At 45.2% G+C, this 14318-nt stretch overlaps 1 protein-coding gene across 3 annotated transcripts in view; it reads left to right on the plus strand.

Moving 5' to 3' along the window:
- The window catches only part of KIF3C (kinesin family member 3C), a 34217-nt gene extending 21062 nt beyond the window's left edge, over window positions 1-13155 (plus strand). Inside the window, exons 5-9 of one of the 3 annotated variants that reach the window (XR_009497083.1) lie at window positions 365-481; window positions 9973-10081; window positions 10260-10432; window positions 10672-11690; window positions 12210-13155. Coding sequence is in view for 2 of the 3 variants with exons in the window: in XM_059893445.1 (XP_059749428.1) it covers window positions 365-481; window positions 9973-10081; window positions 10260-10432; window positions 10672-10765 (493 nt within the window). In the remaining variant the exon portion in view is untranslated. Of the gene's footprint in view, window positions 1-364; window positions 482-9972; window positions 10082-10259; window positions 10433-10671 lie in introns of all 3 variants that reach the window. The other 2 variants (XM_059893446.1, XM_059893445.1) reach the window with 2 other exon arrangements.
- The last annotated feature ends 1163 nt before the right edge of the window (window positions 13156-14318 follow it).

A 14318-nucleotide genomic window follows, 5' to 3' on the forward strand; every position in this document is an offset into this window, starting at 1 on the left:
CTCACCCATGTCCACGTACCTTAGGAATAGAATGTATCTGAGGGATGGGGGAGGGCCCCATTGGAGTTTCCTCTACCTCCTGTTTCCTCCTTCCTCTCCTCGGCCTGCATTTGATGAACCCCACAAAGTGCATGCCGGGTGCTGCCCGGGAGTAACTCCTAAGGCCCTGAGTCTATAATCTTTGCATTAGAAACTGTGATTTTCAAGCTCTATTATTTCTCTAGGGATTCCCTCCCCCCGACTTTTTGGTTTTTCCACCGTCTCTGTTCCCTCTGCCCCTTTGCTTCTTTCTTCTCATCCTTCGACCTTCATAGACACTGTGTGGTCTCATGTGGTCCCCTCTCTACCTCATTCCTGCTCCCAGGTACCTAATCATTGAGAACTTCATCCCCCCTGAGGAAAAGAACAAGATCATGAACCGGCTTTTCCTAGACTGTGAGGAGGAGCAGTGGAAGTTCCAGCCCCTCATGCCCGGTGGAGCGTGAGTCTTTCACCCGTTGTCTGGGCCTGGGGACTCGCCAGCTCACCCCCGGCCCGGGGTGGCCAGGGGCCTGGGGGAGACGGAGGTTTGAGTGGATGGGGGAGGGCTGGGAAGGATGCAGATGGACGATGGGTTTCCCAGGACCTAATGCTGGGGTCTCCATGAAGGAAGGAGTGTCAAGTACAGTGTCTCATTGGTCTGGGATGCAGAAAATACTAGCTGGCTAACATTTGGCTGGTCTGGTGAGTATTCATTTGTCAGATGCCAGAAACAGCAACAACAGATAATATTGCCAAGCACTAACTACGTGTTGGACACTGTAGGAGACTCTGCAGATGGAAGGTAAATCAGACACAGTCAGAGCTCACAGTCCAGTGGGGAATACAGAAAAGTAATCAGATCAAGAAATGATAGAGATGTGAGGTCTCTGTAGCCTCTCTCAGCTGAGTGATTCAGCATTTCCACCTGCTTCCACATCCTAGCTCTTAGGTAACAGCGCTAAGCGCATTTAGCTCTAGGTGTGCATTTCCCTCTGCTGGTGGCCATGAAGAACAAGACTGGATATTCAAACCCAGCAGAGTGGCTACCTCACCCAGCTGGACCACTGTCCCTTCATTGAAAATCTGTGTACAGAGGTGCTCAGGAGGCCTGACACCAATGCACTTCCCTAGAGATTCTTTGCTGTATCTATCGTAGGAATATTAATGCCAAGATAGGGCAGGAGTCTCCCCAAAGCTGGGGTGGAAAGCTAGCTGTAGAGGTCTACAGCTTCTCACTGGAGCAACAGATGCCTACTTAATTTGTCTACTTTCTGAAGGGCTGATCCTACGCAAGGCAACACTACACAAGTTTGTAAGTGGCAAGTTCATGAGTAAAGGACTTTTCAATGGCATCAGTTTGGATTTAAATCCACCTTTCCAATCGAAGTGGAGGCCTGCAGTAGTACACCATCTAATGCAGAAGTTCTCCACCTGGCTGCAACTAGAATCACCTGTGAGCTGGGCTCCAGGGAGTCTGATTTAAAGGGTCTTGCATGGATCCCAGGACTTAAAAAAATTTTTTTTCAAGGCTTCCAGCTGATTCTACAGGAAGCTAGGTTCAAAAACTACTACTCCAGCACCATCTGCTGGAGGAAGATGCTGGTGAGGCTTCTGCTTTGTAGAGTTATTTTGTGCTTACAGAGTTCTTGAGTTTAAAGTTTGTAGGTGGAGGAATTTCTTTACATTGGATAGAGATGGGATGAGAGAAGCTGTGCGTTTTTAAAAATTTTTTAATTATTTTGAAAAGCAAGAATAGTACAAAGAATTCCCGTTTACCCTTCACCCAAACTCCCTGGTTGTTAGCATCTTGCCACATCTTGCTTTATTAATCCCCTCCCCTCAACCATTTGAGATTAAGTTGCAGACAGTCAACCCTTTACCCATATTTCCTAAGAGTGAGGACATTCTCTTACATAACCACAGTGCAGTGATCAAATTCAGGAAATTCTGTTACCTCAGTAATGTCCTTTACAGCAATTCCCCCACCGGCTCACCTGCGATGGTACATTGCACTTAATTGTCATGCCTGTTCCATCTCCTTTAATCTGGAACTGAGAATGGATCTTGATTTGAGTTTTGAAAATTTCATGCTTCAGAGGAGTTTATTCATTTCTCAAAACATTGTCCCTGCAATTTTTTCTTGACCACCTAAGCACACAATCCAGACTTCAAAGCATGATGGGTGCTTTGCCTGAAGCTAAGATAAGCTTTCTGCTTAATGTTTATGAATTTCCATTCTTTTTTTATTTTTTTTTAATTTTCATGCTGATGCTGATGCCACACCATCAGGAATTCTTTTTTTTAATTTTTATTATTAATTTATTTATTTTTGGCTGTGTTGGGTCTTCGTTTCTGTGCGAGGGCTTTCTCTAGTTGCGGCGAGCGGGGGCCACTCTTCATCGCGGTGCGCGGGCCTCTCACTATCGTGGCCTCTCTTGCGGAGCACATGCTCCAGATGCGCAGGCTCAGTAATTGTGGCTCATGGGCCTAGTTGCTCCACCGCATGTGGGATCTTCCCAGACCAGGGCTCGAACCCGTGTTCCCTGCATTGGCAGGCAGATTCTCAACCACTGCACCCCCAGGGAAGCCCCCCGAATTTCCATTCTTTGTTCTGTTTTTTTTTTAAGTTTACTTTCTTCCTTTTACTCGAATAACTTTTAAATTAAAAAACCTTTTAAATAACTTCTCTTTCTCTTTTTTTTTTGCAAAAATAAAATGGTTTGCATACACTGAAAAAGCATTCACAGATTTTTAAAAATAAAACAGCTATCTTAAAATAGCACGTTAAATAATTTTTAGAGTAGATACCAGTAACAACTTTTAAAAAGAAAGAAGTCCTCCAAAATATAGATTGGTATCTTTGCTTACTGTTGAGCTATTGCCTTTCCTAGCCTCTTATCCCTCTCTTTGCTTTAAAGGTGAATTTGTGCTCTCTACATGCTCTTTTCTGGGCCTCAGAACCAGAACCTTTCTGGGCGGAGGGAGCTGCCTGTGATGTTCTTTTCCCACCTTTCCTTTCTCTTCTGATTCCCCCCACCATCCTTCTTGCTCTTGGAAAGTAATGCAAAGAGAGAAAGATTCAGTGTTTTCTTTGCCATTAGGAAGCCTAAGAGTTCGGCTCTTTCCTCAGAAGCTGCTTGTGGGGAATTCCCTGGCGGTCCAGTGGTTGGGACTCCACACTTCCACTGCAGGGAGCACGGGGTTCATTCCTAGTCAGGGAATTAAGATCCCACGTGCCACGAGGAGGCCAAAACAACAAAGAAACAAACAAAAACCAAAAAAACAACAAAAAAGGGCTCAAAGCAGGCAGTGGGCTTTAGCTTACGCTATAGTGTTTTCTTTCCCATAACTCTTCGGGAAGAACTGGTCCAGACATACATACCCCTTTGACTTAAATCTGCACACAGTTGCTCCCCAGCCTGCATTTGTACATCTCTATTAGCAGCGCTTCTAACTGGATCCCAAATGGACTGTGTTCCCTTAAAATTTTATATTAAAATTGTAAAGATATAAATACATTTACAAGCTTTTTCAAAATTATGGTTAAGTATATTCACAACTTAAACATGCTGTTTTATACAGAATATATATGTACCTCCTCAGAATACAGAGAATATATATTTTGTGTAGAAAATATCAAAATATATCTGGGTAAGGGTAAAAGGTATTAAGGCAATTGTGACATCCCAGTGTTCTCCACTGTACTTAAATACGGTTGATATAAACAGGTATTATAGATTTCTTTAAGAAAAATTCCAATAAATAAATTACTTCAAAAAGACATTAATAAATACCAGGTAGTCAACTACATGCTATTCTGAATTACTACTACAAATTATTTTCTTTTTTCTAATGTCACTTGTCCATTGTCTGATAACTGCAGTAAATAATATTTATCTCAGAACTTAAAAAAATATCACAAAAATACAAAAGAAAAGTAATAATAGGGCTTCCCTGGTGGCGCAGTGGTTAAGAATCTGCCTGCCAATGCAGAGGACACAGGTTTGAGCCCTGGTCTGGGAAGATCCCACATGCCGCGGAACAACTAAGCCCGTGCGCCACGACTACTGAGCCTGTGCTCTAGAGCCCGCGAGCCACAACTACTGAGTCCTTGTGCCACAACTACTGAAGCCCACTCGCCTAGACCCCGTGCTCCGCAACAAGAGGAGCCACCGCAATGAGAAGCCCACGTACTACAAAGAAGAGTAGCCCCCGCTCGCCGCAACTAGAGAAAGCCCACACGCAGCAAAGAAGACTCAACACAGCCAAAAATAGATAAATAAATAAATAAATTACAAAAAAAAAAAGAGAAAAATAATAATAGATCTAGGAAGTTTTTATACAGAACAAAATTTTAAAATTACTTTCTAATGGGACTTCCCTGGCGGTCCAGTGGTTAAGACTCTGGGCTTCCACTGCAGGGGGCACGGCTTTGATCCCTGGTGTGGGAACTAAGATCCCACACGCCGCACGGTGCAGCCAAAAATCCTCAAGCTCTGACAGCTCAATAAATTCATTTTAAAATAAATTCAATCCCAATAAATTCATTTTTTTAAAAATTACTTTTGTATAGCAGCAGTTGGTGGTTAAAATAAAGTAAAAACAATTCCCTCCTAATTGGAATTCCCAAGTACGATAGTGACTCAGCACAGAGAGCCCCAGGGTAGCATCACGGTGTAAGAGTCACTGGCCTGGATCTCTGAGATCTTTTGCCCCAAGCCCCTCCTTTCACAGCGGAAGGCTGAGGGTGGCCAGGTCCTTGGACGGACGCAGCTTCCCGCATTTCGGGGCGCCCTGTGGACTGAGACTGTAGAACAAGCTGCCTCTCTGGGAGGATTGGGTCCCACTGTTTGCAACATAACTTAATCAGGGCTGAAAAACCTCTTTCTTCCCAAAGCATATTTAACTAATCAAGGCATTGTCCCATTTGCTCAATTCAAGTGTGGAATATTTTGCTTCAGTTTGGCCTGTGGTGTTCTGGGAATTAGAACACTGAAGGCTGCTCAAAAGGAGAGGAAAAAAGCATTGTTGGAAAGAAATTACCTAAAGTCATACCGTCCCTTTAGAAAGCTTTTGCTGGAAAAACGTTTCCCCTCTTCCACTAGCTGCAAGCATTTACCCCACACACTCTTCCCCGCGCCTCTCTTTAAAACAAGGAGTTATTGTCGGGGAGCTCTTGAAACACACTCTCTATCAACTTATTTTGGAAGTCTGTCCCTTTTTCTTTTTCCTCCACTATCTCTGGGCCACTGCTAGTTGATACACAATAACTTCAGGTGAGGTCCCTTCCACAATCACAAACAATTTTGTGTTAAAGTTACTTCACAAAACACATTTCTGCAGCCAGCTCTAACCATAACTATTTTACAAATACGACCTTTTATTTTTGGTTACTCATCATGGACCTCATTTTTAATTGTGTTTATACAAAACTGTCTTCTAAGGGTTGTATATTTGGCAATGTCTGTAGCCCATGGTTTACAGTTCACAAAATTCTATTTGTAACTTTAGCCATTTACCTTTTGCAATCCCTGCTATCCTAGATTCTTTTCAAAGTATCATGGTGCAGTGGAAAGAGACTGGATTTTGGATTTAGAACGTTCTGAATTCTAGTCCCTGCTCTGCCTTGAGAAGGTTTTTTTAACCTCTCTGAATCCAAGTTTTGTCACCTGCAAAGTCGGGATAATAAAATTAAAAAAAAAAAAATCCCTGCAGGATTATCAAGATTGCAGTGAGATAATGTGTGTGGCGCGTGTTGGAGGTGGGGTGGAGGGCGTGCCAGGCCAGTACCTGGCACAGAGGAGGTGATCCATAAATGGCTGCAGTAGTACCAGTAAGCCAGTACGATAACTGTGGGCACTCCAGAGAAACCAGTTTGCCGTCATGCCTTACAAGTGCCACAGAAGGACAGTTTGGTTTGTTGCTTTTGTTCTAGATTTTGATCTTTAAATCAGGCTGCCTCCAAATTTAGAGAGAGAGAGCATTCCTTGCTCTAAATAGAATCAGGATAGAAAGTTAAACTGGTTTCCTTTCAGAGGCAAAGTTTACCTCAGTCAGAACATGCTCAGCTCTGAGTTGAGTCCCTAGATTCATTCACAGGCCCGTGACAGCTGAAAAAGAATCTGAAACAGGGAGAAGTTTTTGCCTGCCCAGGCAGGCCGTGTGCCATGTGAAGGGGAACTGAGAAGAGGAGTGGGAGTTCAGACATGCAGGGGGATGTTACAAGGTGGACAGCTAACGTGCAGGGAAGGAGGGATCCAGACATGGAGAACAGTCAGATTTGCTGTGTCAGGTACTCGTAAAGGACCTAGAAGGAAAACACACCCTATGATGTTGGCTGCCGGTTTTCAGAACAGGAGGGGAGAAAGGTGGTGAGCAAACAGAGCTGGTAATGAGATTGGGGTCAGCCTCTGAGATGGGACTGAGAGAGAACTTTTTAGTATTAAGAGGAAAATATATATAATCTCGTGATAGAAGCTATGTGGAGGGAGGGTCGTAAGAGAACTCTGAGGCTCTACGACGCACAGGATAGCTGTTGTGCGTTTCTTTCAAGAGGGGTGGATACTTGCAGAGCCAGGCGTCCACTCTGGGCTGTCAGCCACAACCTGCTTACTACAGAGGGATCAATCGTGGAATGTAGGCCTGAGGCAGAGGAGAGAGTAGATGGGAAGCTTGGTGTCCCAATTACAGACTCCCCTCCCCCACCCCCTTCTTCCCACCTGCCACCCAGAATAGCCCTGGCATCTTTATTGGGTCAGGCTGCCAGTTCACACTGATCCACTGCTCTGCTCACCCAGCCCTGTCCCCCTGTCCTGTTCCCAGAGCCTGCAGCCTTCAAGGCACACTCAGGCCCAGGCTGTTCTGTGTGCGCTCCTGAAAGACAGCGTGGCATCCTAAAAGGAGTATCTGGGAAGACTCAATTCCGAGTCTCTTCCTAATTGTATGATCTTGGACACAAAACCGCTTTCGCTTTTCTGAGCCTCAGTCTCCTTGTCTGCCCTGTCTGCACCTCAGGAGGTTGTAAAGTTCAAATGGGATGCACAGATGCACCTTATAAATGATAAGTTGTTATTTTACTGATTTTCCCACTCCCCTCCCGCGGTGCTGCCACTCTCCGCATGCACAGCCCGCCCACCTTCCAGAGGGTCCATAGCAAAACCAGCTGGGGCTTCTACAGCCTCATCTTCCTTGTTTTCATCTCTGAAGAGGGGTCGGCGGGGACCCTAAGTGGGATCCAGCACTCTTTTATATGCACTTGGTAAAAAAACTCCTGGGAATGTGGTTCTCGTTACTCTCTGTGGCAGAAGGCGGGCATTGTTCCGTCGGCGCCTGCACGGCTTGTTCTCCTTTTCAAGGACAGAATGTCCTATCTCTGAATTACTCAGCCTGTCTCGTCTCTTCTGTCTTCTGTCTGCCTTTTGGCTTTTTTCGTTGCTCATCTGTATCCCTGTTTGAAATTAGCAAGTGGAATTGAGAATTAATAATCATCACAACTGCCATGTGTTGAGCCCTTGTGGTGTACTGTGCTAAGTGCTTATCTTGTTTAATCTCAGCAATTCTGTAGGATAGCGGTGAGATATCTGAGGCTCAGAGATAATAAGCCACTTCCCAAGGTAACAAAGTTGTAAGGGGTAGAGCCAACATTCAAACTCAGATCTACCTCACTCCAAACCCTGTATTATGTTTTTTAGTGGAAATAACTTGTTTTCTTTCCTATCTTTGTTTGTTTTGAATAATAAAATACCTCACACTCATTAAGTTACTGAGAGTAGAAAGTCTTAACATACCATGAGTTGGCCAGGATATAGAGCAATGGGAACTTTCTCGTAGGTATATAGCCACTTTGAAAAGCAATTTGGCAATTTGGTAAAGCTGAAAATGCACATTGGAACCATTCCATTCCTGGGTATATACCCCAGGGAAACTTGAATATGTACTTCAAGATACCTATACAGAACTCTTCACAACAGCACTGTGTTAAATAGAAAGGGAGAGAGAAAAAGGAATTGAACTAGATGTCTATCAACAAGAGAATGTATAAAAAACATATATATATAAAACATATAAAATGCTATATTGAAACCTTAAGATAGTCAATATAGTTAAACTTTAATCATCTAATCTAGAGCAGCATAGATAAATATAAAAGACATGTTTGTTGGACACAAAACAATATAGTATGTATACCATACAGTACAAAATTTAGAAATAGGCATACAGATACCATATATATTGTTTATGAATATCCACATATATAAATAAGTATAAAAATATGCCTGACATTGATAAGCACAAAACTCAAGAGAGTGATTAATTCTGGAGAAGGAAAGAGATGGAGTCTTAAAAACTGTGTCTACATTTTATTTCTTAAAGATTTGGTGTTAAGTATAATAAAATGTTAAGATTTGACAAAGCTGGATGATAAGCGAACAGATATATCTTATTTTCTATGCTTTTCTGAGTATTTGAAATAATTTATTAGATATAAAATTAACAATACATTGTAAAAAATTTAGATATTGCAGAAAGGCATAAAGATAATAAAAATCACCCATAATCACTCCATCCAAAGACAATCATTGTTAACATTTTGTTGAATATCCAGACTTTTTTCTAAGCATCCACGCACGTACACACACTTCTTTAAAAACAAAACAAAAAAACTTCATCTTTTTATTTGCTTTTTTATTTAATATGTTGTGGAAATCTTTTCATGTCTACATAGAGCCATAAGACAATTTAAATGACTACATAATATTCCTTCACTTGGCTGAATAATAAACTGGTCCCTATTGGTGCACATTTGGGTTGTTTCTAATTGTTTGCATTTGTAAATAATATTGCAGCAAACATCTCTGCTTATAAATTGTCCCTATCTCTGATTATTTCCTTAGGGAAATTCCTAGGAGTGGGAATTTGGGTCAAAGAATATGCACTTTTTAAAAGCCAAGCCTGGGAGTTCCCTGGTGGTCTAGTGGTTAGGGTTCGGTGCCTTCAGCACTCAGTCCCTGGTCGGGGAACTGAGATCCCGCAGACCGTGATACACAGCCAAAAAAACAAACAAAAAAAGCCAAGCCTGAGTTTTGTTTTGTATGTTTTATAAATGATACCTTTATTGAGATGTAATTCACATATCATAAAATTCACCATTTTAAAGGGTATAATTCAGTGGATTTTAGTATATTCAGAGTTGTATAACATTACCACTATCTAATTCCAGAACATTTTCATCACTCCAGAAAGAAACCCCAAACCCATTAGCTGTCACTCCCCATTCTCCCCGGTGTCCCCATCCCTAGGAAACCACCAATCTACTTTCTGTCACCATGGACTTGCCTATTCCAGATACTTGATATAAATGGAATCATATCACATGTGGTCTTTTGTGTCTGCCTTCTTTCACTTGGCAAAACGTTTTCAAGTTTCATCCACCTTGTAGCATGCATCAGTCCTTCATTCCTTTTTGTTGCCAAATAATATTCCATTCTATGATATTCCACATTTTGTTTGTTTATTCATAAGTCGATGGTCATTGGGGTTATTTCTACTTTTTGGCTATTATGAATAATGCTTCTATGAACGTTTATATACAAGTTTTTGTGTGGGTATGATTTCAGTTCTCTTGATTATATGTATCTAGTAGTGGAAGTACTAGGTCATATGGCAACTCTATGTATAACTTTTTGAAAAACTGCCAAACTGTTTCCAAAGTGACTGCATCATTTTATATTCCCACCAACGATGCATGAAGCAACAAGAGTGAAGACATATGTGTCTCCTTGTGTTATACTATTTCGAGTTGTCAGGTTGTATTAGAGCAAAGAGAAGAAAATTCCAGAACCTGCAGTCTGCAGGGCCTACTGACTACCTGAATGATGCTTAACCCATCATGATATCATTTTCCCTTTGTGTTCGGAGGAAACAGAGTTAAATATAGCCTCTTCCCTACAGCAGTAGCAGCCAAATGAAGAAGCGGCCAACATCTGCAGTGGGCTACAAGAGGCCTATCAGCCAGTATGCTCGGGTTGCCATGGCAATGGGGTCACACCCCAGGTATAGGGTAAGAAGCTGGGAAGTAGAAGCGGGGGAGGGGAGAGAGCGCCCAAGGGAGGTGATGCTCACAACCTCTGCTTCCTCTACCTGCCTCATCACCCTGCTACTCCCATTACTTCCCAAGTGCCTGGAAGATACAGGCGTCAGGGCCAGTGCTCAGGTCTGGCTTGATATTCCCACCACAGGCTGAGAACATCATGTTTCTGGAGTTGGATGTGTCCCCTCCAGCGGTCTTTGAGATGGAATTCTCTCATGATCAAGAACAAGACCCCCGTGCATTACACATGGAGAGGCTCATGCGGTTGGACAGCTTTCTGGAAAGACCTTCCACATCTAAAGTCCGAAAGTCCAGATCCTGGTCAGTACCATCACGGTCAGAGTGGGCAATGGACTTAGAAGGGATGGAAACCCCATGGGCTGGTTGAGGCTGAGGAGGGTTTGGGTTGTACCCCAAGGGCATGAAGGGAGAGTGGAAACTGGGGCTGTGGGGGCCAAGTTCCTACAGCGACAGGATGAGGGAAAGGAAAGTCCTCACTTTTCTGTTTCCTGCACTTCCCCACCCTCCCCTCTCGCCCACATCATCCCCATCCCCCGCAGGTGCCAGAGTCCTCAGCGGCCTCCACCTCCCACTGCACACGGCTCGCTGGCCGCCGCTGCTCTGCTCCCCTCGACAGCGCTAGACCACGAGTGACAACCTTCAGTCGGGTTGCCCATCCCCCAGACCCCCCGGACGGGGCAACCAACCCTGGATCATCTCGCCTGCCGCTCGGTTGCGTGCGTGCGTGCGTGCGTGTGTGTGTGCGCATGTGCATATGTGTGCGGGGTGAGGATCTGGCAGACCGTGCCTCTGCTGGCTCTTAGCCTCCTTTATTTAATTAATGTTATTTATTCGCGGAGCTCAGTTCTTGCGGGAGAGGTGCCCTCGCCTGAGCTTGCCATGGTCGCCGCACAGCCTCCTTTCTTCTGACTTTAGACCCCCCCGCCCCGCCCCGCCCCAATCAGACCTCATGCTCCTCCCTGTCAGTTGCCCCCAGAAGGGAGGGCGGCGGTGCCTGAGAAGAGAGTGCTTTTTCTACCCAGCGCGCTCCGTAATCTCCCTTCTCCTCCTGCACTGCCGGTGAGCAGCTCCTGAGCACTTTCCGGGACTAGAAAAACGCTAGGTGTCCACCGAGGACAAGAGACGCCCATCCTGATGGTGTTGAGCCTGTGCTTCCGGCGGAGAGAGCCCGCTCTCCACGTTCTGGGTCGCAAACAACCTCTTTCGGTTTCTTGGGCTCCTTTTCAAGGACTCCAGTGATCTCAGCGACACAGCGCATGCTCTTCAGCTTTGGCAAGAACTCGTGGCTTCCCAAACTCTGCTTCTGGCCCGCCTTCCCAACCCGTGGACACGAATTGTGAACCCACCAGTTGCTGCTTCCTTGGGACCTTCAGGAAATGGAACAGTAATAGAGACAATGTGGACAGTCATCGAGGGACGGCCCTTTGTTTCTGTCCCCTCGGAGAACTAACCTTGGCCGACAAGCCATCAGGCCAACTCCCCGTCTTTGAGAGGCTGCTCCTTCCTGCTTTCATCGTTTTCCTTGCGGCTGCCTGGATCCCCGTTCACAGTGGAAGGGGTCAGTATCCTTCTCCCTCTGGCTAAACAAAGGTATCACAGAATCTGTTGCTTTTCCCCCTCACTGAGCACAGGAGATGGAGGCCCAGGCGCAACCTGCCAACTCTGCCCGTTACCCCTGTTTCTGAATCACGTTTGTTGGGCACTGTTTTGTTGACAAGACTGACCCTTTCTTCAGCATTGTGCAAATTGGTCCCTAGGGAAGTACTCCTCACTTTCCTTTGTGACAACCCAGTATGTCTCCAGGTATCTCGAGTAAATTTCTACCAAAAAAAAGAGAGGTTAATTTTCATTGACCTACCTTTTAATTGTATATTTTAGTGGAAGGGTGAAGAGGTAATCATGAATGAAAACACGTGGTTTGGAATTTCAAAACGACCTAATAATGGAGTCTCCAGTTCCTAGAACATGAGGAGTTTTGTCACTGGGGGAAAGGCACAAAACTGACAGGTCTGCCTGAAATTGGGGGTGTGGGAGGTGGCGGTAGGGGCCGACTAGCTGGTTTTTCTCTTTCCGTCAGGAAATGAACGCTTCTTGCACAGTTCAAGTTCTGCTCTAAGGACCGAGCTATGGTTTGGTTTAATTCAATGATGCTGTCATCGCTGCTGTAACTACGGGACCAGGTGGTTGGGCCACTCAGTTGCCACTTGCTTCTGTCCTTCAAGGAAATAACATTTTTCATCAGAGCCCAGGAGATTATTTGAGACTCAGGATTCAGATCAGAGCTTCGGCTGTGGCTGGGACAGGACCAGTGTGTAGAAATTTCCCAGGTGGCCTGGGCACAGAGGGACCTCCAGTCCCGCGCTGAGCAGCCTCTCCCACTGACCTCTTTCTCATTTGTGGATGAAGCCGCACGTGTTACCCCCGTTCATCACCTGGACACATCGACTCTGCATTGTCTGGTCACTTGACCCTCACAGTCTTATAGCACAATATACCCAACTTCTTCACACCCAGTCTGAGGGCTGGGCCCAAGGTGTGGTCAGAGGAGGAGCTCCTGCCTGCAGTTTTGTGTACGTGTGTATGTGTGTGCGTGTTTGTGTGTGTGTTTACCTCCACAGGGGACACTCTACACTCAGTGTAAGATATGCTGGGAACAGGGCCACCGCGGTGGCTGGATCTCAGTCTCGCTGTCTCTCTCTCTTTCTCTTCTTTTCCTTTTGATGTATCAAACACTTGGTTGACAAAGTAAGGGCCTTGATTAGGACCAAATTTCCATGTCTGTTGCTATGGTCTTTATTTAGGACAACAGTTAACAATGCTGTGGCCCATTCTTGTCACTCTATACATATGACGATACAGGACATATGTAATATATAAATATATATATAAAACATTACCCTCTGTCTCCTTGGCTTACGATGAGATCTCTCTGTTGAGCTGAAATGCACCTGCAGCTCAGTGCTGCCAGCAACCTGCAGGCCCCAGCCCTGTTCAAATTAATGCAGTCGATAATAAAGGAATGAGTATCGTTACAGAGTTGGTTGCCTGCCTTCTCTTCCCTCTGACTCCTTCTACTTCTCTTTTTATGTTCTCCCTTCTCTCTCTTCCTTGTTTTTTCCAAGAGGGGTTCAAGAGTATTTGGAGCCCAGCTGCAGTGATCAGCACCTGGGAAAAGAACCGGCTGCTTAATAAAAGGGGCTCCGTCTGAGCATCAAGGCGGAGGGGGCAGGGCTCAGGCTCTAGTCTGAAGTCTGTGCCCGAGCTATGGCAGCAGCTGATCGTGTTCTAAGCTAGTGGTCCCCTCCCAGTTAATTCTGAGCTGTTAGCAGATTTCAGAACTGCCTGTCCAGATTAGCTGTCAATATCATTTAACAGCTCTGCCCCTTCTGCTCCTCCGTTTATCAGCCAAGAGAGATTAAAACAGGCAATAACGTGTGTAAAGCACATCGATATGACTGGCACATGGTAGGTGCTGAATTAAAATAATTCAACACTAGCTTCCCCTTATCCTGTCTTCCCAGGGCCTCTTTCCCTCCCTCTGGGTTCTAGTTGTCGGCTCCCTGTAGCGTGGAAGTCTTACAGGAAATAAGCAGTAGTTGCTGCTAAAAAACACAAAGCCCAAGGAATTCCCTGGCAGTCCAGTTGCTAGGACTCGGCGCTTCCACTGCCAGGGGTCCGGGTTCGATCCCTGGCCAGGGAACTAAGATCCCACAAGCTGCATGCTGCGGCCAAAAACAAACAAACACGAGGCCCTGACTCCTGGGAGAGCACTGAGGTTAGCCTGGTGCACAGGGCATGGCCGCGTGCCCACTGTGGCACTGACGCTTTTCCTGGAGGGGCCTCCTGCCTCTGTGCCAGCTCCAGCCCTGAGATCCAAAGGGGTTCCAGGGCTCTGCTGCTTGAGGGATTTGCCTGGTGTTGTTAGGTACTTTATACACCCGTAGTCGTTTAATCCTCCCAGGTGGGAATGATTGTCACTGGATTACTGATGAAATTTAGGGAAATTAACTAACTTGGCTAAAGACGTAGGGTTAGTGATGAAGCCGGACTTCCAGACTCTAAAGCCTGTATTTTTTGATTCTGTGCCTCTAGTGCATCTGCACCTCAGGACTAATAGGCACCCTACATGTTCTAAAAGTAGTGCAAGCCAGGGATAGAAGGGCAGAGTGGTGGGAATAAAACCAAA

Source organism: Balaenoptera ricei, chromosome 13 (genome assembly GCF_028023285.1).
Source record: "Balaenoptera ricei isolate mBalRic1 chromosome 13, mBalRic1.hap2, whole genome shotgun sequence".
Taxonomy (NCBI): Eukaryota; Metazoa; Chordata; class Mammalia; order Artiodactyla; family Balaenopteridae; genus Balaenoptera; species Balaenoptera ricei.